General features: G+C 39.6%; 1 protein-coding gene across 8 annotated transcripts in view; it reads left to right on the top strand.

Annotated features, from left to right (window-relative positions):
• Positions 1-22653, top strand: part of LOC127411226 (SPARC-related modular calcium-binding protein 1-like) — a 147404-nt gene that overhangs the window by 109969 nt on the left and 14782 nt on the right. For 6 of the 8 annotated variants that reach the window (XM_051646634.1, XM_051646633.1, XM_051646641.1 and 3 more), the window contains 3 exons: positions 8718-8823; positions 12408-12652; positions 13443-13496. In XM_051646634.1, coding sequence (XP_051502594.1) covers positions 8718-8823; positions 12408-12652; positions 13443-13496 — 405 coding nt within the window. The remainder of the gene's footprint in view (positions 1-8717; positions 8824-12407; positions 12653-13442; positions 13497-22653) is intronic. The other 2 variants (XM_051646636.1, XM_051646638.1) reach the window with 1 other exon arrangement.

Raw genomic sequence — 22653 nt, 5'->3', positions numbered from 1 at the left:
ACTGTTTAATCAATACTTGTCTGCCACAATAATTAAATGTATTTTACATTACATTAAAAATATTTAATTATTGTATATATACACACACAGGATTGGGGAGTAACAGAATACATGTAACGGGATTACGTATTTAAAATACAAAATATAAGTAACTGTATTCCACTACAGTTTAAATAACTGGTAATTAGTTACATTCAAAAAGAATTTTGATTACTGAAGAGTTTACTTTGCATTTTATTGTCATTTGTTTCATTCATTTGTTTCATCATTTAATGATGCGATCCAAAGTGCATTTAAACAGCGGTGAAACACTTTCTTATGATGTGTTACATTCATATGAGCAGACAGAGAAGTAAGTTTGGAGCAGAAGAAATAGAAATAAACCTTGTGTAAATTGTCAGCTTTATACTAATCTAAAATGTTATTTCTAGCCATTTTACATGCACGTTATCAGGCATAATCATATTTTTTTTATCAAGAAAATTCACGTTGGATCATTATTTCTTTTTTTTTTTCTAGTAAGACCTTTGATATTAGGGCAAAAATCTTATTCTTGATAATAATTTTTGTATTGTTTTCCTGTAAAAATATCTAAAAATCCGTAAAACAAGATCAATTTGATTGATCTTGTTTTAGAAACAACACTGCTATGATATTTAGGTTTTTCAGAGAATGTATTTTTAACATGTGTATTTTGTCTTACTGGCAGAGTTTTTATGGTCAAAACAAGTGAAAAAATCTACCAGTGCTGAAGAAGTAATCCAAAGTATTTAGAATACGTTACTGACCTTGAGTAATCTAACAGAATTCTTTACAAATGACATTTTACAGCATGTATTCTGTAAACTGTAGTGGAATACACACACACACATATATATATATATATACATATATATATATATATATATATATATATATATATATACATACACTATATGGCCGAAAGTTTGTGGACACCCCCTTCTAATTAACAAATTTGGTTACTCCATTAAATCCAGTAAAGAAAAATCTTAATGTTTCTTTATGTAATGGCTTGGGCTTTGTGTGCTTCCAAATCTGTGGCAACTGTTTGGGGATAGCCCTTTTCTGTTCCAGCATGACAATGCCCCTGTGAACAAAGTGAGGTCCATAAAGAAATGGTTTACTGTGTCTGGCGTGGAAGAAATTGACTGGCCTGCACAAAGCCCAGACCTGAACCCCACTGATCATTTTTGGGGTGAACTGGAACAGCAACTGTAAGTCAGGCCCCATCGACCAACATCAGTTCCTAACCTCACTGATAGCCTTGTGTCTGAATGAGAGCAAATCCCTGCAGCCATGTTACTACATACCGTATAGTGGAAAGCCTTCCCAAAAGAGTGGAAGCTGTTATTACAGCAAAATTAATGCCTAAGGTTTTAAAATCAAATGTTCATCAAGCACATATGGTGTCCACAAACGTTTGGCCATATAGTATGTATGTGTGTGTATATATATATATATATATATATATATATAATAATGGTGTTTTCATTCAATGCAAAAGCAGGGCAACTGGAAAAATCTACCCGTGTCGATGGGTCGACCTTACCCCAATAACTGAAAACCATCTAAGCCGTTTACATAACCTCATGCTTTGCCAGCTAATTTAGCATAATTGTTGTAAGATTGTGCAATCTTACACTTGTAATTTTTTGTGCAAGTAAATTACTGCTTTATTTTTTTTTATTTTTTACATAAAATTATATATATATATATATATATATATATATATACACACACACAGTTGTGGCCAAAAATATTTGTTCACCCTTGATAAATATGAGCAAAGTTGAAAAAATCTGCTTTGTTTATCCTTTTGATCTTTCATAAATAAAAAATAAAAAATCACAAACATCGATCCTTTAATTAAAGTAAAACAATTGAAACGGGAAATATCACATATTAAATAAAGATTTTTCTCCAAAACGCATTGGCCATAATTATTGGCACCGTTTTATTCAATACTTTTTGCAACCTCCCTTTGACAAGATAACAGCTCTGAGTCTTCTCTTATAATGCCTAATGAGGTTGGAGAACACCTAGCACGTGATCTGAGATCATTCCTCCATGCAGAATCTCTACAGATCCTTCAAATTCAGAGGTCCATGTTGGTGGACTCTCCTCTTCAGTTCACCCCACAAATTTTCTATGGGGTTCAGACCAGGGGACTGAGATGGTCATGCCAGAACCTTGATTTTGTGGTCAGTGAACCATTTTTTTTTTTGCTGATTTTGATGTTTGTTTTGGATCATTGTCCTGCTGGAAGATCCAACCAGGGCCCATTTTAAGCTTTCTGGCAGAGGCAGCCAGGTTTAGATTTTTTATCTGTTGGTATTTGATAGAGTCCGTGATGCCATGTATCCGAACAAGATGTCCACGACCTCTGGCAGAAAAACAGCCCCACAACATTAAAATCCAGCACCACATTTAACTGTGGGCACTGAGTATTTCATCTCTGTGTGCGCCAAACCCATCTCTGGTGTTTGCTGGCAAAAAGCTCTTTTTTTGTTTGTTTCATCTGACCATAGAACCTGGTCGCATTTGAAGTTCCAGCAGTGTCTGGCAAACTAAAGACGCTTGAGTGTGTTGTTGGATGAGAGCAGAGGCTTTTTTTCTTGAAACCCTCCCAAACAGCTTGTGGTGATGTAGGTGATGTCTGATATTTTTTTTGTGACTTTCCGACCCCAAGACCCAACTAATTTCTGCAATTCTTCAGCTGTGATCCTTGGAGATTCTTTGGCCACTTGAACCATACTATTCGCTGTGCGCGGAGACAATATAGACACACGTCCTTTTCCAGGCTGATTCTTAAGATCTTCAGTTAACTGGAACTTGTTAATTATTGCCCTGGTGGTGGAAATTGGCATTTTCAGTGCTTTGGTTGTTTTCTTATAGTCACTTCCCATTTTGTGAAGCTCAACAACCTTTTGCCGCACATCAGAACTGTATTCTTTAGTCTAACCCACTGTGATTGATTTTGGCCTCTGTGTTACCTCATGTTTTACCCCTGGTAAACAGGAAGTCAGGGCTGAACAATTTCATGTTCCTAGTCACCCAGGTGCACTAACATTTTTTAAATATGAATGGGAATATACTTATACAGATATATTTTACTCATAATAATTGTGGCCAACATGTTTTGGAGAAAAATATTTATTTAATAATGAGATATTTCCCCTCTTTCAATTGTTTTACTTCAATTAAAGGTTAGATTTTTGAGAATTTATTGAATGAAAGATCAAAAAGATAAACAATGCAGATTTTTTTTTCACAGCCTTCTTTGCTCATATTTACCAAGGGTGCCAATATTTTTGGCCACCACTGTATGTATATATATATATATATATATACACACACACACACTGTAGAATTATTTAATTATTTAGAATAACTTAATCATTATATATTGAACTACTTTTATTTGGAGGCCTCTCTTTGTATACATTATATGCAATAAATTGTGAATTAGTTAATCGGCATATTATGTAATTAATTAAAATCGATTGACAGCCCTACTCAGAATGACGTGCAGGGATTTTTGTTAACACAATTAAATGATGACACATGTTAATAGGCAAATCTCAGGATTGAACAGACCAAACAGACCAATTCACTAAAACAAACAGTTTTAGTGAAATCGCTGAAATGAATCAAACTTTCCACTGCTCCTTTAGAGAGAAATAAAATGATCATGATAAAAAACTGTGATGTAGCATTGTGTTACACTACACTTCTACTCATTGGAAAAAATAGCTTGTTACTGGAAAAGCTACACTATTTTGAAAATGTCTCGGTTACGTGGAACATATCCCTGGTTCCCTAAGTGGGAACGAGATGCTGCGTAATCACTATGGGACATGTCTGAGTGTCACGTGGCCTGAATCCCTTATATAATCACATCAATTTATTGGCTGATTTCGCTTAAGCGATGCCCCTAGGGAGCTACGTCATGGGCTCCATTAAGGCACTTGCGTTCACGCCATCAAGTCAGATTTTCTGCAGGAAGGCACGAGCCTATGGAGCTGCTAGAGAGTATGGCCAGCAATGCAGCATCTCGTTCCCACTCAGGGAACCAGGGTTATGTTTCATGTTACTGAGACGTTCCCTTTCATAGGAACTCAAGCTATGGGAATGATATACATTCACGCCATGGGAACAGTAGCTCCCAACTGTCTAAGCCCATGTGGCAAGCATATAGTGGCACACAAGCGAGCTAAAGCGTCTGAATAAAAAGAAGGAATTATGAGTTTACTCCTGTTCCAACAGAGAGAATCAACCTTGGAAGCAGAAGTGAAACCCTCATCCAGATTATAAAATCAAACAAATGTATGCGGAGAGGACCACCCTGCTGCCATACAAATGTCCTCCAAAGACGCATCTCGAGCCAAAGCCCATGAGGATGCCATGCCCCTCGTAGAATGGGCTTGAATACCCGAAGGCGAAGGTAAACGGTGCGCTTCGTAGGCACCTGAAATTGCATCAATAAACCAATGAGACAGTTTTTGCTTGGACACCGAAACACCCCTGTTGTGGCCACCAATGCACACAAACAACTGCTCTGACTTATGCTACTAGCTAGTACGGTCATTATAAACACTCAGCACCTGAACTGGGCAAAGAATATGTAACCTTTCATGCTCCTCTGTCTCAAATGGGGGAGGATAGAAAGCCAGAAGATGTTTGTCTGCGAGCAAAATGATGTTGAAATAACCTTGGGCAAGTAGCCCAAACAAGGTCTAACACAACCCTCGAACACCCTGGTGCAAAATCCATACATAAGGGTTTGATCGACATGGCATGCAAATCACCGACTCCCTTAAACGATGCCAATGCCACTAGAAGGGTCATTTTAAGAGTCAAAAACTTATCAGTGACTGTTACCAAGGGCTCGAATGGAGCACCCGAGAGTGCCTCTAAAACAACAGATAAATCCCATAAAGGAATGTGGATGGGACTAAGCCTGCATACCCCGCACATAAAACGAGAGATGAGAGAAAGTTACCGACAGAGACTCCATTGATAAGTGCATGCTCAAAAACGCTCCTGCAAAAATTCCAGCACTGTACCGACAGGGCAGTGAACTGGATTTTCACCTCGCGCAGTGAGCCAAGAAGCAAAAATACACCACTTGAACATATAAAGCCTCTTAGTTGATGGAACTCTAGCATTTAGAATGGTATCAACCACAGCGTGGGATAATCCATCATTCAAAAGCGTGCCCCGTTGAGGGGCCATACCGATATCTTCCACAAGTCCGGCCGGTAGTGGCAAATGCTGCCCAGAACATGTCTGTTCCGACTGGAATCTCCCAAGGAACTTTCTCCAGGAGAGAGACTAGAGTCGAAAACCATACTTGAGATGGCCAAAACGGTGCTACTAACAGAAGCCGAACCCGATCCTCCCGAATTCTCTGCAGAACTGCATGCAGCAGACTGATCGGTGGAAATGCGTAAAGATGCATTGTCGGCCACTGATGTGCCAACACATCGATGGCCTGCAGTGCCGGGGGCGAGAGGGAAAACCAGAGGGGACAGTGTGATGTCTCGCTCAAAGCGAACAGGTCCACTTCTGCTCTGCCGAACCTTCTCCAGATTTGTTCCATAATCTTGAGTATGTAATGTCCACTCTCCGGGCATCAAGCCCTGTCTGGACAGGAGATCCGCCCCCAAATTCATCTGGCCCGGAACGTGTACGGCTCATAGAGACAGCATGTCCCATGCCCACAGAACAATGCGACGTCAGCATGGCATGAGAGCGCACTCCTCCCTGGCGATTGATGTAGGACACCACCCTCCTGTTGTCTGTCCTGAATTTCCGGGAGGAAAAACTTTAATGCCAGCAGCACCATGAACATCTCAAGACAAATTATGTGCCAATATTTTTTTATTTATTTTTTTATCCCCTTTTCTCCCAATTTGAAATGCCCAATTCCCATTACTTAGTAGGTCCTCGTCATGGTGGCGCGGTTACTCACCTCAATCCGGGTGGTAGAGGACAAGTCTCAGTTGCCTCTGCTCCTGAGACAGTCAATCCACGTATCTTATCACGTAGCTCGTTGTGCATGACACCGCGGAGACTCCGCATGTGGAGGCTCATGCTATTCTCCGCGATCCATGCACAAATTGCCATGCGTCCCATTGAGAGCGAAAACTACTAATCGCGACCACGAGGATGTTACCCCATGTGACTCTACCCTCCCTAGTAACCGAGCCAATTTGGTTCCTTAGGAGACCTGACTGGAGTCACTCAGCACACCCTGGATTCGAACTCGCGAATCCAGGGGTGGTAGTCAGCGTCAATACTCGCTGAGCTACCCAGTCTCCGAGTGGGCTAACACCAACCAATCATCGAGATAATTCAAAATGCGGATGCATTGAAGCCTCAAGGGCGTCAAAGCCGCATATAAGCATTCTGTGAAAGTACGTGGTGCCAGAGTAATCCGAACGGAAGGACGCAAGATTTATGTGCTTTGCCCCCGAAAGCAGTTCTGAGAAAGCGCATGTGCTTCAGCGCAGTCTGAATATGGAAATAAGCATCCTTCAAATCTATTGTCACAAACCAATCCCCCGGCTGTACTTGTGATATTATTTGTTTCTGCGTCAGCATTCTGAATTGACATTTCATTCAAATGTCTCAAATCCAGAATGGGATGCAAGCCACCATCTTTTTTCGGGACCAGAAAATAACGGCTGAAAAAGCCACATTCTCTCTGACAAGAGGGAATCTCCTCTATTGCCCCTTTTTCTAAGAGAGAGTGAATTTCCCAAATCAAAAACGGGCTTCCCGAACAGAAACTTCTTTTGGAAAATCCTCATTGAATGCTGGCAGAGGCCGCCTGAATTACATAACCATGATTTATCATTCGAAGTACCCAGTTCGAATGCCCTTCAGCTGCTGCCAGGTAGACGAGCAGACAGAGGGATTAATGCATGGCTCTTGCCTGCAGTCTGACCTGTAACCACTAGATGGCATGCTTGGCTTACTTTCGGAGAGTGACTCCAAACCAGCGGCACAGCAGAGGGAAGCCTTCGCTCCTCCAATACTGTGGCTGGTTGAAGGGGATTTGATAATGTTTTTGCCTTTATTGTATTTAGGCATAAATGATGAGCACACTGAAATGTATCTAAATCAGAAGCTTTCCGTTGTTCCATGACGGCCTCAGCATCCAGCCCATCTCCCTCATCTAAATCTCTTATAAAATGGGCCTGGTAGGCTTGCAAAACTGCCAGCGTGTGCAAAGCTGAAACTGCCTGACCCGAAGCCTGGTAGGCCTTGCTCAACAAGGATGACGTCACCCTGAACGGCTTCGAGGGAAGAGTAGGCCTCAAATTCCATGTGGTCACCAAAGAAGGAAAGAGTTGGGCAGCCAGCGTCTGTTTCATCACCGGGACCGAATTATATCCGTGGTCATAAACTCGACACACATTAGAAAATTCAGAGGATGATTGATTTGTAATCCTGGCCGAGTAAGGTTGATCCCAGGACTTTTAAATATCACGATGGAGGTCCGGGAAAAAAGGGAGCGGCCTGTTAGGCGTAGCTGCACATTGGCCCGCTAAAAAACAGTCGTCCAAGATCGATTTACGAGCCTCCAACTGCGTTTCATCCGGCTAGTCCAGGTGCAATTTCTCCACTGCACATGTAATAACCTCCATCAACTTTCCAAAGGAGGCAAGCCTTTTGCAGAGCATTCTGACATTCATTAAATCACACTGTGGGCAATCCGAACCCTCCAACGTGGCCTCTGTGTGGCGTAACCCTAGACAGGCAACGCACGTGGGAATCTTCACCGATGATAAACCGCGTGCATGGCGGTAAGCACTTCTTAAATTCCATCCTGTGTTGCCACTCAAAAGGGAGAATAATAATGATCATCACTTCGATGTGAGTCGCTAGTACAACACGGGCCAGACATGATTGTGTACTGAAGAACAGAAAATCTGACTCAATGGCATGAAAGCGAGCACCTTTATGGAACCCGTGACATAGCTCCCTAGGGGTGTCACTTAAGCGCCATCAGCCAATAAATTGCCGTGATTGTATAAGGGCTTCAGACAACGTGACACTCAGACGTGTTCTAAAGCGATTACACAGCTTGAGTTTCTACAAAAGGGAACAAAAGAGTTACTACTGTTGCTACAAAAGAATGTCGTTAAGTTAGTAACATTAATTATTTTAGTTAGTTACTCCCCATCACTGAGTTAATGCAAGTGAAATTGTAAACTGAGATTTTTACATTCTCCTTTTTTAAGTGGCGCTATAAGAGACATAATTAATGAAAGAACATTTGCTCAAGTCGAGCATACTCTTTCAGCCTCGCATTTGGGACAGTTAAATAGTGTTGTTAAAGTTAACGGGGCTGTGGTGGTCTGCAAAAGTGCCCTTATCACCTCAACACTTTACCTTTTTACACTACAGCTCACACATGCACAAAAACATTCAACACAAATGCTGATATCTGTTGCTTTGCATACTATTTTGATTATCGTGTGTATGAACTGCTGAGGTTGAGATCCAAGTGAATTTTATATTGCATTATGCTGCCTTACGGTTGATTGAGACAGGACAAATGCTTCCCTCTCTAGCTGTGAACTTATTTAAAAAAAGCTGGTCTGAAAAGCTTTTTAATTTTGAAATTTCTTATTTGTGTGCAATTACGAGACTAAATATGAATCTTTTTTGTTTAAATGTTACAGGGTGTCCAGATGGAAAGAAAGTGGAATTTATAACCAGCTTGTTGGATGCCCTTACTACTGACATGGTCCAAGCTGTCAACTCACCAACCCCCTCTGATGGTGGGAGGTAAGAGACTGAACGGCATGAACAAATGTGACTGTCACTAATAAATAGTATGTTTCTTCAAAACATGGGTCTTAAGACATCTTGAAAATATTCTAGCATTGATTATAAATAAGTAAACTCTGGAAAGCTATGATTTTCATTTAATACAATTTGAATTGTATTAAACTGAAACGTGAAATATATAAACTCAGCAAAAAAAGAAATGTCCTCTCACTTTCAACTGCTTTTATTTTCAGCAAACTTAACATGTGTAAATATTTGTATGAACATAAAAATATTCAACAATTAAGACATAAACTGAACAAGTTTCACAGACATGTGACTAACAGAAATGGAATAATGTGTCCCTGAACAAAGGGGGGGGTCAAAAGTAACAGTCAGTATCTGGTGTGGCCACCAGCTGCATTAAGTACTGCAGTGCATCTCCTCCTCATGGACTGCACAAGATTTGCCAGTTCTTGCTGTGAGATGTTACCCCACTCTTCCACCAAGGCACTTGCAAGTTCCCGGACATTTCTGGGGGGAATGGCCCTAGCCCTCACAGGTCCCAGGCGTGCTCAATGGGACTGAGATCCGGGCTCTTCATTGGCCATGGCAGAACACTGACATTCCTGTCTTGCAGGAAATCACGCACAGAATGGGCAGTATGACTGTGGCATTGTCATGCTGGAGGGTCATGTCAGGATGAACCTGCAGGAAGGGTACCACATGAGGTAGGAGTATGTCTTCCCTGTTACGTACTGCGTTGAGATTGCCTGCAATGACAACAAGCTCAGTCCGATGATGCTGTGACACACCGCCACAGACCATCCACCTCCAAATTGATCCCGCTCCAGAGTACAGGCCTCGGTGTAACGCTCATTCCTTCGACGATAAACGCGAGTCCAACCATCACCCCTCATGAGACAAAACCGCGACTCGTCAGTGAAGAGCACTTTTTGCCAGTCCTGTCTGGTCCAGTGAAGGTTGATTTGTGCCCATAGACGACATTGTTGCCAGTGATGTCTGGTAAGGACCTGCCTTACAACAGGCCTACAAGCCCTCAGTCCAGCCTCTCTCAGCCTATTGCAGACAGTCTGAGCACTGATGTAGGGATTGTGCATTCCTGGTGTAATTCGGGCAGTTGTTGTTGCCATCCTTTGCCTGTTCCGGAGGTGTGATATTCGGATGTACTGATCCTGTGCAGGTGTTGTTACACGTGGTCTCCCACTGCGAGGATGATCAGCTGTCCTTCCTGTCTGCCTGTAGCGCTGTCTTAGGCGTCTCACAGTATGGACATTGCAATTTATTGCCCTGGCCACATCTGCAGTCCTCATGCCTCCATGCAGCATGCCTAAGGCACGTTCACGCAGATGAGCAGGGACCCTGGGCATCTTTCTTTTGGTGTTTTTCAGAGTCAGTAGAAAGGTCTCTTTAGTGTACTAAAGTTTTTATAACTGTAACCTTAATTGCCTAACATCTGTAAGCTGTTAGTCTCTTAATGACCGTTCCACAGGTGCATGTTCATTAATTGTTTATGGTTCATTGAACTAGCATGGAAAACATTGTTTAAACCCTTTACAATAAAGATCTGTAAAGTTATTTGGATTTTTACAGAATTATCTTTAAAATACAGTTGCCTGAAAAAGGGACATTTCTTTTTTTGCTGAGTTTATATATATATATATATATATATATATATATATATATATATATATATACTGTATATGTATATAGGTTTGTGTGTGTGTGTGTGTGTGTGTTTGACGAAGAGGAGGATGTGGCCAGGTCTAAAATATGGTTGCCCGGCCACGCCCTCCTCCTCATGATAGATAGATAGATAGATAGAGTGATGCTTGTAAAAGAGAAAGCAAGCATCATGTTACTCTAGCTAATACTGTATATTAGGGATTTGAACAAAGCCCTAATCCTATGGATTAAACGCTGTACTGACAGAATCATTGTACACTAAAAAATAAATAAAAATAAATAAATAAATAAATGTTTGGCTGAAATTAATTCAATCATGGACAGTGATTGATTACACTTGTTTGAAATTAGTTTTCTTAAATTAAAATTGCATGCTAAATACATGCTGGTGGGAAGCAATTCTGAGTGCAACATGGTCACAATGCTATGGTTAGCACAGTAACTGCTCACTGGATGAAGCAATATGTAAAATACTTTAAAGGGATAGTTCACCCAAAAATGAAAATTCTCTCATAATTTAATTTCATGATACCCCAGGTGTGTATTACTTTTTTTCTTCACCAGGACACATTTGAAGAAAAATAGAAAAATATCTTAGCTCAGTAGGTCCTTAAAATGCAAGTGAATGGCGATTTTCTCTTCTGAAGCTCCAAACATCACAGACAGTCAGCGTAAACTTCATCCATACGACACCAGCTGTTAAATAAATGTCTTCTAAAGCGACACGATCACTTTTGGTGTAAAAAGATAAATATTTAAGTACTTTTTTAAAACTCTAAATCATGCTTCCAGAGCGGTACGCACATGTGACGTAATCGTGTTGGCATTTGAAATGCGAGAACTGATGCAAGTGCATCACAGCCGGAAGAGCAGCGCTGTTTACAAGTGAGAAGGAGAAATGCTGTATAGTATCTTGGTTGGTTTTGGTTTAGAGCTGTATTGATCTGTTTCTTTACTCACAACGGTGCGTTTGTGTGCTCATCCTGGATGTCTTAACCAAATGCAGAATTTGAGAATACGGAACATCTGTATCCATGACAATGCGAATACGTCACACGAGCGATCGCTTGGACTCCACCCTCTCATGAAAAGTTGGATTATAGTTAAAAAGTACTTAAATATTGATTTTTTTTTTTCATACCAAAAGCGATAATGTCGTTGTAGAAGACATTAATTTAACTGCTGGAATCGTACGGATGATGTTTATGCTGACTGTCTGTGATTTTTGGAGCTTCAAAAAGAAAAACGTCCATTCACTTGCATTTTAAGGACCTACTAAGCTAAGATTTTGTTTTCTATTTTTCTTCAAATGTGTTCAGGTGAAGAAAGAAAATCATAAACTCTTGGGATATCATGAGTGTGAGTAAATAATGAGAGAATTTAAATTTTTGGGTGAACTATCCCTTTAAATGTATTGGTCTTCAACCTAGGCTCAAGCTTCACTCTTTTCCATGATGTTAATCCCCAAAGCCATGTCTTAGGATCAGAATAACATGGAGACTCTTTTAACTTACTGTAGGCCAGTTGTTTTCCTCCCAGAACACTTAGGTTTCATTGTTTGTAAACTAACTATTGATATAGAAAGGGTGAAATTGCCCAGTTCTTACTGTGAGAAATGTAAATTATAGTTGGATCCATGGCATGGGGGTTAGAACACATGCTTGCAACACATCAGTGCTTCTTTGAGGAATACAGGTTCTAATCAGGCCTGCATCCCAATCTCAAATTCTCTCCCCACCATGTCCTTACTCTCTTCTCTGTCTGTCAAAAAAAATGCAAAAAAGTATAATAATAATAATAATAATAATAATAATAATACTATTAATTAAATTTGAAGTTCCACTTATGTTAACAATATGACATACCCCTCACCAACTGTAAACATTTCTCTTCAGGTTTGATGAGCCTAACCCAAGCCACACACTGGAGGAACGGGTGGTTCATTGGTACTTTGCCCAGCTGGATAACAATGGAAGTCAGGACATCAACAAGAAGGAGATGAAGCCTTTCAAGCGCTACGTGAAGAAGAAAGCCAAACCCAAACGATGTGCCCGCAAGTTCACAGAATACTGCGACCTTAACAAGGACAAGACCATCTCACTTCAAGAACTCAAAGGCTGCTTAGGAGTCAATAAAGAGGGTGCGCAGTTTATTTATTTATTTATTTATTTTCTGAATGCATTTAAGATATGATGTGATTTGGTACTGAACTTATGAACCGGAGAAGTTATGTTGTGCTTTGGTGGAACCTCATTTTGTGAAGTTACTTAATTTCCCCTGGCACTTCCTTTTTCATTGAGTTCACAATATACTCTGTGTTCCTGCCAACTTCCTATCAAGGTATTTCTAATTTGATATTGTGGAGATATTACAGATATCAGGCAGTAGTATTAAAGGCTAAGTGGAAAAATATTCCCATTTTCCAGTTATCCAACAATGAGTAAGCCATTTGATTCCCTGAAAAGTGTAAACACTGTGGTTCTGTGGTGCTATTACAGTAAAAAGTTTGTATGAGCCCGACATAGCAACTAATGGTATTGATTTGTGGCATTAGCCTACTGTCTACATGGGAGTTTTCAGGAAACCTGTTTGAAAACAATCATTTATTATTGCAATTACATGTGCTAACACTAGTGCTATTTTTTCAGCACAAACAAGCCTTCTTACTATGTAAATTAGGCTTAATATTGATTGCACCTCATATACCAATCTGGTGCTTTTAGTGTTGCACTATTAGCCGAGCACACCATTTTAAAGAGCTGATTTAGGTGCCAGTGGTGGAGTGATGCTTACTGTACCTTTTGTGAATCGGTTGCCAAAATAGTCAGACCACGCATGCAAATAAGCAACACTATTCTTAGTGAATTCCATGTGTATTCCATTGGTAATGTGTTTTTTTTTTTTTTTCTGTGTGTGCTTTCTTTTTACAGGTAGCACTACAAGCAGCAGCAGTCAGGGGACAAGGCAAGGGACAAATTTGTTCAGTAAGGCCTGACTAATTGCTTTTGCGCTAACATTTGCCTCAGAAGCTGCAGAGAGCATACATCATAACATTTTAACAATATGAACAGAGTGCAAGCAATGTAGTGCACATATAGGGCTTCCACATTTTAATTTGGAGATGGTGCAAACTAGGGCTGGGCGACATGTCAAATACTCACAATATATTTCCAATTAATTTTCTTCCGATGTAAAATCAAGCAACATCAGTAATATTGCGATGATTTGAAATGCACTATTTAGTTGGCTTTTAATTTTTTAAAGACAGAGACATTAGACTGGTTTCAGGATCCCTCTTATCTCGTATGAGAGTGTAAAAGTTTTATAGCATCTCTGATTTAAACTTATGTAGCGAAAATGCCGTTAGAATTTGTAGGTTTGATACATTCCGTAATCAGCTAAAACTACTAGTTTCTGTAAATCTGTTTAAAATTCTGATTCAATGACTTGTTTGCATCATCCCTCAAAAATGTTTACTTAAGTGCAAGTGTGGCATTTTATCTGTGTTCAAATTTAGTCTATTTAGTGAAAAAAAAAAAAAAAAACCTAGGCACATTTTCCTGTTTAATACTAAATATGTGTATATAAGTGCATATAAATGAAAATGATTAAACCTCATTCTTCCCATGAAGAAATCTGATATATGCCATATGAGCATATTTATAAAATTATATTTCATATAGTATAGGCAAAAATTTACTGTACATATTCAAATTCCACAATGATTCAGGAAAAGATACAGCATATATATATAGAGAGAGAGAGAGAGAGAGAGAGATCACACTTTATATTAGGTGGCCTTAACTACTATGTACTAACATTAAATACATACAAGACTATGTATTTACTGTGTAACTACATGTTGTTCTGCAAAATATCCACATTTGCTGCTACTGAGGTTGAGGTATGGGTAGGTTTAGGAGTAAGGGTATGGTTAGGATAAGGGTTTAGAGTTAGGTTTTGGGGTAAGGGTTGGGTTAGGGTTATGGGTAAAGTTAACTGTGTAACTACAAATGTAATTAAATGCAGGTACTTTAAATGTATTTATAATGCAACAACACGTATGTACATAATAAGTACATTGTATCAAATGGTTAAGTACATAGTAGTTAAGGCCACCTAATATAAAGTGGGTCCAAATATATATATATATATACCCTTGGAGAATTGGTCATATATGTACCATTTTTAAAGAAAACATGAGTGAGCAGGCAAAACACATTTCTTTTATTTCTTATGGGATTCATATTCAACTGTAGGTTATAACAGAATGAAACAAAGCATGGCAACAATGAAAAAAATGAAATGACCCCTGTTCAAAAGTCTGCATACCCTTAGTTCTTAATAATGTGTATTGCCCCCTTTAGCATCAATGACAGCGTGCAGTCTTTTGTAATAGTTGTCTATGAGGCCCCAAATTCTTGCAGGTGGTATAGTTGCCCATTAGTCTTGACAAAATGCCTCCAGGTCATGCAAAGTCTTTGGTCGTCTTACATGAACCGCACGTTTGAGATCTCCCCAGAGTGGCTTGATGATATTAAGGTCAGGAGACTGTGACGGCCACTCCAGAACCTTCACCTTTTTCTGCTGTAACCACTGGAGGGTCAACTTGGCCTTGTGCTTAGGGTCATTGTCGTGCTGGAAAGTCCAAGAGCGTCCCATGCGCAGCTTTCGTGCAGAAGAATGCAAATTGTCTGCCAGTATTTTCTGATAACATGCTGCATTCATCTTGCCATCAATTTTCACAAGATTCCCCGTGCCTTTAGAGCTCACACACCCCCAAAACATCAGTGAGCCACCACCATGCTTCACAGTGGGGATGGTATTCTTTTCACTATAGGCCTTGTTGACTCCTCTCCAAACATAGCACTTATGGTTGTGACCATAAAGCTCTATTTTGGTCTCGTCACTCCAAATTACAGTGTGCCAGAAGCTGTGAGGCGTGTCAAGGTGTTGTCGGGCATATTGTGACCGGACTTTTTTGTGGCATTGGCGCAGTAAAGGCTTCTTTCTGGCAACTCGACCATGCAGCTCATTTATGTTCAAGTATCGTCGTATTGTGCTCCTTGAAACAACCATGCCGTCTTTTTCAAGAGCAGCCTGTATTTCTCCTGAGGTTACCTGTGGGTTTTTCTTTGTATCCCGAACAATTCTTCTGGCAGTTTTGGCTGAAATCTTCCTTGGTCTACCTGACCTTGGCTTGGTATCAAGAGATCCCCAAATTTTCCACTTCTTAATAAGTGATTGAACAGTACTGACTGGCATTTTCAAGGCTTTGGATATCTTTTTATATCCTTTTCCATCTTTATAAATTCCATTACCTTGTTACGCAGGCCTTTTCTGCTCCCAATGGCTCAGTATCTAGCCTGCTCAGTGCATCCATGTGAGAGCTATCAAACTCATTTACTGTTTATACACAGACACCAATTGCAATTTAAAAAGCCACAGGTGTGGGAAATTAACCTTTAATTGCCATTTAAACCTGTGTGTGTCACCTTGTGTGTCTGTAACAAGGCCAAACATTCAAGGGTATGTAAACTTTTGATCAGGGCCATTTGGGTGATTTCTGTTATCATTATGATTTAAAAAGGAGCCAAACAACTATGTGATAATAAATGGCTTCATATGATCACTATTTTTAAATAAAAGACAATTTTTTTGCATGATCAGTCATATTTTCAAAATCAATGCCAAAATTTCACAATTTCTGCCAGGGTATGCAAACTTTTGAGCACAACTGTATATATATATATTTATATATATATATATATACACACTGGTGGCCAAAAGTTTGGAATAATGTAAAGATTTTGCTCTTATGGAAATAAATTGGTACTTTTATGTATAGTCAGGACATTAATAATGTGAAAAATTACTATTACAATTTAAAAAAAAAAAAAAATTCAGAACTTCTTAAACTACTTCAAAGAGTTCTCATCAAAAAATCCTCCATGTCATGTGCAGCAATGACAGCTTTTGCAGATCCTTGGAATTCTAGCTGTCAGTTTGTCCAGATACTCAGGTGACATTTCACCCCACGCTTCCTGTAGCACTTGCCATAGATGTGGCTGTCTTGTCGGGCACTTCTCTCGCACCTTATAGTCTAGCTGATCCCATAAAAGCTCAATGTGGTTAAGATCCATAACACTCTTTTACAATTATCTGTTGTCCAATGTCTGTGTTTCTTTGCCCACTCTAACCTTTTCTTTTTGTTTTTCTGTTTCAAAAGAGGCTTTTTCTTTGCAATTCTTCCCATAAGGCCTGCACCCCTGACTCTTCTTTTTACTGTTGTACATGAAACTGGTGTTGAGCAGGTATAATTAAATGAAACTGTCAGCTGAGGACATGTGAGGTGTCTATTTCTCAAACTAGAGACTCTGATGTACTTATCCTCTTGTTTAGTTGTACATCTGGCCTTCCACAGCTCTTTCTGTCCTTGTTAGAGCCAGTTGTCCTTTGTCTTTGAAGACTGTAGTGTACACTTTTGTATGAAATCTTACAATTTTTTGGCAATTTCAAGCATTGTATAGCCTTCATTCCTCAAAACAATGATTGACTGACGAGTGTCTAGAGAAAGCCATTTCTTTTTTTGACATTTTTGACCTAATATTGACCTTAAGACATGCCAGTCTATTTCATATTGTGGCAAGTCAAAAATAAACACAAAGACAATGTTAAGCTTCATTTAACAAACCAAATAGCTTTCAGCTGTGTTTGATATAATGGCAAGTGATTTTCTAGTACCAAATTAGCAATTTAGCATGATTACTCAAGGATAAGGTTTTGGAGTGATGGCTGCTAGAAATGGGGTCTGTCTAGATTTGATCAAAAATGACATTTTTTCAAATAGTGATGGTGCTGTTTTTTACATCAGTAATGACCTGACTATACTTTGTGATTAGTTGAATACCACTTTGGTGAATTAAAGTACCAATTTCCTCCGAAACAGCTAAATCTGTACATTATTCCAAATTTTTGGCCGCCAGTGTATATATATATATATATATATGTCCATTTTTGTAGTATTTTGACATATATGTTTCATACAAGTATGTGACTTTTTATATCAGTGATATGGAGATGCATTTTATATGTGTTTTACATATATTGTCATTTATTTGATTTCTGTTTGCGTTCCTTGTGTTTATTTAGTAAAACAGTGTGGGACAACTGTATTTTACTTCTTGCATTAAAGATTTTTAATCTATTTAGCTAAAATGGCTGTTTGACTTTAAATCCTTAAAAAGGACCATTTAAGCAATTTTCTTTAGCAAATATGTCTGTATAGGCTATATTTTATATCATCAAAAGGCTGAGAAATATTAAGATGTATTGTTAGCTATTGCCCAGCCCTAGTGCAAACCATGGCACAGTGTCTGTGCATGTGCTTGTATATAAAATGTTTGGATGCTAGATTCAACTGATGATTACTTTAATCACAGTTTTTTTTTACGGTCCACGGGGTGTATGAAATTGAGTTGGATGTGAGCTGTTCACTGAGAATAATCAGGAAAGAAAAAAAATGGCAGATAAACAGCATGTGACATCATGACAGAGAGCAATTTGGTGGAAAATTTCCATTCAGCCCCTAGAGCCTGTTGAGCTCTCTTCTCAGTGAGGTAGTGGAGAAACCAACAGGGTCAACTCCATCATGTCTCCTGAATTCATCTGTTGGGAGCAAAGAGCTCTATAATACTTGGAGGGAGCTATCCATTTTCATTCCTATTCATCTCAATGGCAGTTGCTCAGCTGGCTCATGACCAATCACATGAGTTGTGAATGCCATGTGACTGATTATTCTGGAGCTGCAGGAAAATTACTTCCTGAAATGCTGGCAGTGCTGGTTGCTAATAACACTAGAATAATGTGCACAGTCCTAAGCCCTTCACTGGTGAATATCTTGAGCTGTTACACCAATGGCAGCAAACGGGAAAATATTAAATCCATTTTACACTTTTAAGAGCCCTTGAGGCTAACTGGATCATGCTAACTAGCTAAACCATAACCCCTTTGTCGGAAGCAACTCGTTCAGATGATCAGGCCGAAAATCCACCTGATCCTTCCCCTGGTTGAGTGAGTTAATGCCACATCCCATCATTAGTTGCTCAAGTTCTGGCACTCCATCACCGAACAAAGACTTTGCTACTTAAGTTACTTATTACAAGAAGACATCCCGTCTAATAGCTTTTGTTGGATAGAACTACCAGGTTTGGAGTTACTCACTTCTCCTTGCACACATAATTTATTCTGCTTCATAGATAAGCAATGACAAGTGCATTAGTACATCTGTAAAATGTTTCCAACATCATAAATCTAGTAAGAGAATTTGCTTTCTAAAATAACCATCAGGAGTCATGACAGTGAATATATTCTGTTTTATTGTGAATATATTGCAAAAAATATAGTGCTGTCATGCATTCACTGTATATTGCCAGTTTACGAGTAGGAAAGTGTGGTTTGGATATTAATCCTGTTGTGCTTCTGCATATCGGCCTCCTCTGGTTTGTGGTTCTGTAAAGTGGAACTTAGGAGCAGAATTTATTCTAAATGCCGTAATTCAATGTGTCCAAATCCACCTGTTTCTTTTTGCAAAATTAGTGTAAAGTTTAATTCACTGGGGTCCTGTGCATAGATGTTCAAAAGTTATGTGTGGCTTATTAACTGGTTTGTAGACATTTAGGCACCTCGTTGTTTAAAAGAAAAACAGCTTAAACCAGACTAAGGTTGTTTATTGAACTTGGTTTAAACTTGTTTAGTGGGTCTAACAGGTCTAACAGGCCTTGCCAAACTCATCTTAATTGGTTTAAGCTGGTCCTCCAGCCTGATTAATCTGGTCTAACTGGTCCCCCAGTTTGATCAGCTGAAAAGTGCCCAAACCCACCTAAAATCAGCCAATTGACCAGCCTGACCAGGCTGGGGAAACTAGCTCGGCCCAGCTAACCAGCATAGGCTGGTGTTAGCTGTTTTTCTTTTTTTGTTTTGTGTTTTTGTTTTTTTCAGCAGTGCCATTTACCTCACATTTGATTAGTGGTAGTCTTCAGTGATATTTTCTTTTAAAGCCACAGAAAAATGCACTTATTTGGAAGAATGAATGTTTATTTGAAATGATGGCAACCGAAATAGCATTGAGACTGCGACTTGTCACTTGTCACTTGTGGTTTCTTTTTTTGTTACCGTCTCGGAGACATAGACACATAGTAGAAAGCAGAGACACTCTGTCTCATAACATGATGACAAGTCTCTCCCTTACTTTCCTCATCTCAGCTCATGGTCTGACTTTAGTCTTTTTTCCCAGCCATAATGTTTTATAATGCTCGTAGTTATGTGTTTAGTATTTGATGACAGACTCGCTAGCCCTCTAGCATTGTCCTTTGTTTCTCACCAGCTCGCTCTCCTACCAGTGGGAATCCCTTGCTATTAGTTGTGTAGCTGTTGTTTACCCTGGCTTGTGGGATTCAGTAGCCTAGCAGAGACACACTGAGGGCCCAAACAGGGCTGAGCTCATGTGTTTACCCTGGCGCTGCCAACTTCAACCTATAAACAGTGGCCGAGAGCGAGTAGAATGTCAGGCCCAGTGGACTGTGATTAGCACTGCCAAGATAAACAGCTGGTTCGTTTGGAGAGCTGAGGGGGCTTCTCCTGCCCACAGCCAACAAGTTTGCTTTTCGACACCCCTTCCCACATACACACTCTAGGGTTGATGGATTGAACAAAGCTTCGCCTAAAAGACAGTTTTATGTCTTGTCACTTAAGTGTGCAGGAATTGAAACAGATGAGTCTAATGTAGTCAGGATTTAGGACTGTACACTGCCAAAATATCCAAGATGAGATGAGAGCCAATGGACAATTTTCTTGGTCTGGCTGTGGCTGTGTTTGACAATGAATGTTTGATAAATGGTATCATATATGCTGCTCGACTGCTGAATTTGAGAATACAGTGATTTATAGCATTACATTAGATCCATATTCCATATTTGCATAAATTCATGTAATCCATCAATTAATGGGCCAGTTAGAGGACATTATCGTCTGTTTAGTTACAATAATTAATTAATTGATATTTATTTTCCTTGCAATACTCAGTTTCCTTACTTCGTTTCAAACTAAGATACCTAAGCTTTGGGTGATCTCTTAGCAGGGTGGAGGGATTCAAAATCATTTTGCACTACAATGTCAGGACCTGCTTTTCCATGAGCTTTTTATTATGTTTACACATTTGCCATTAATCTGCTAACAGTACAATTTACACCACTGCATCTTTGGGAGTCATAGAACGTTTCACAAACCTTTCGCAACGTTGTACTTTGCATGGTTATAATATGATCACCACTCCACAATCACTTCCAAGATGCCTACAGTACCCAAAAAATTGCCCCTTTCACAATAAATGTATTACTACAGTGACATCTTGCAGATAAGCAATCATTATACAAAAATACATCTTCCAAATGTAAACGTACACATCAAACACTCGTCTGGGTGATGTACTTGTGCTGTCTGGGATAGTTATTCGCCAGTTTTATTGTTGCTGATGTCTTGCATCAAACTTACAGCTGATTTGTTTTTAGTGAACATTCAGAGATAATAATGTGCAGCTTCCATTGTAGACACAGTCTTAAACACAAACATGTAAATTGAAAATGGCTAGGAACAGAGCGAACCTTAAGTCGGCAGCTGTAAAATGTTGACTCAACAAAGGTACTACCTCTACGAATCATAAAATTTGTCTCTTGACTACTTTTGTTCAGTACTTTTGTTCTTTTGTTATTGTTGTACTACACTAAGATATGCTGCAGAAACTATTCTTGCATTCAGTTAAGTAACTAACAATGGTCAATCCCAAATGCAAAAACTCGGGTGAAAACCTCCATCCAACCATCAGCATTGTTTTCATTGTATATAAATAACTCTGAACTAAATGCACTAATAATTAGCTTCTAATGCATGGCTTTGCTTTAAAGTCTTTGTTGGAAAATTAAGCAGACTCTTAAAACGGGGTTAGCAATCCTTCAAGGCTAATTATTTAAGGAGTAATGGCACTGTTTAGAACACACCTGCTGTGCACATTTCTCCAGATTCTACCAGTGCATTGTAACACTTATTTTGGTACTTCCTCTCATCATGCATGATTCAAGTTGTTGGGCCTCATGTATTCAGATAGAAGACAAAGGCAGGCCTAACACAGTCGTAAAACCTAACTCAGCCCCCACATACCAAGTCGTAATTCTCACTGATAAAAATTGCGCCAAAATCAAACAAAGGGAGTCCAAAACAGACTACAAATCCCATGAAGCCTTGCTCACTAAAGGATCGAACTCTCAACTCCTATTGGATGAGGCACACAACAGAACGCACCTCAACCATGACATCATCAGGAGTAGAAATACCTCTGAAATGCTTCCGGGATTTGCCTCCAGCAACTTTGCTTGCCGTGTGTAGATGCAGCTCATCGCTGCTCTCAGGTGCAGCTTTGTGGCACAAGGAAGTAACGTCCGACTTGAAACTGTGGCCATACAATCTCCATCTCGCTGGATGAGTTGAGATTACTCTGTGTTCAACCGAACACTCTAATGGATCCGAAGGAGACCGCCGAGCAATCCGCATCTTCATCCGTTTGCCTGCAGAAGTGAAGAGATTAAAGATTTCTCTTCCATCTTCAATCAAGTCGACATTTTTGATTTCTCCGCTAGCCTGCCGAGAATCAGCAGCCGTACCGCCTGCCGACAGAGCGAGGAAATGGCCTCCCGTCATCACCCGAGCCTCGAGCAACCGAGTCTGAGTTAAAGGATGGATGAACACACATTCTACCTGTGTCTTCATGCGATTCAAGTAAGAGGTTTACGTCTGGGCAGAGATAGAATATTATAGTGTGTTATTCTTGTGTTTCAAGGTTTTATGCTTGTACAATTTACGGACCACCATGTCCGCTCATTATTAATACTCAGGGTATTAATTATCACAAATTTGATTTGCTGTATTGTGGTCCAACCAAATTGGACTGTTGTGCATTTTCGCCATCGCTGGTGAGACCGGCAAACTGAGTTTATCCATTAAAGAATCAAAGAACGTGGGACTGTTTACGAACCGTCCACCGCATCTCTGAGTGATAAACTAACAGCTGCTTTCTCTCCCACGATCGCG

Source organism: Myxocyprinus asiaticus, chromosome 20, assembly GCF_019703515.2.
Source record: "Myxocyprinus asiaticus isolate MX2 ecotype Aquarium Trade chromosome 20, UBuf_Myxa_2, whole genome shotgun sequence".
NCBI classification, from domain to species: domain Eukaryota; kingdom Metazoa; phylum Chordata; class Actinopteri; order Cypriniformes; family Catostomidae; genus Myxocyprinus; species Myxocyprinus asiaticus.
Note: the sequence above shows the minus strand (reverse complement) of the source record. Positions and strands in the feature narration are given on the sequence as shown.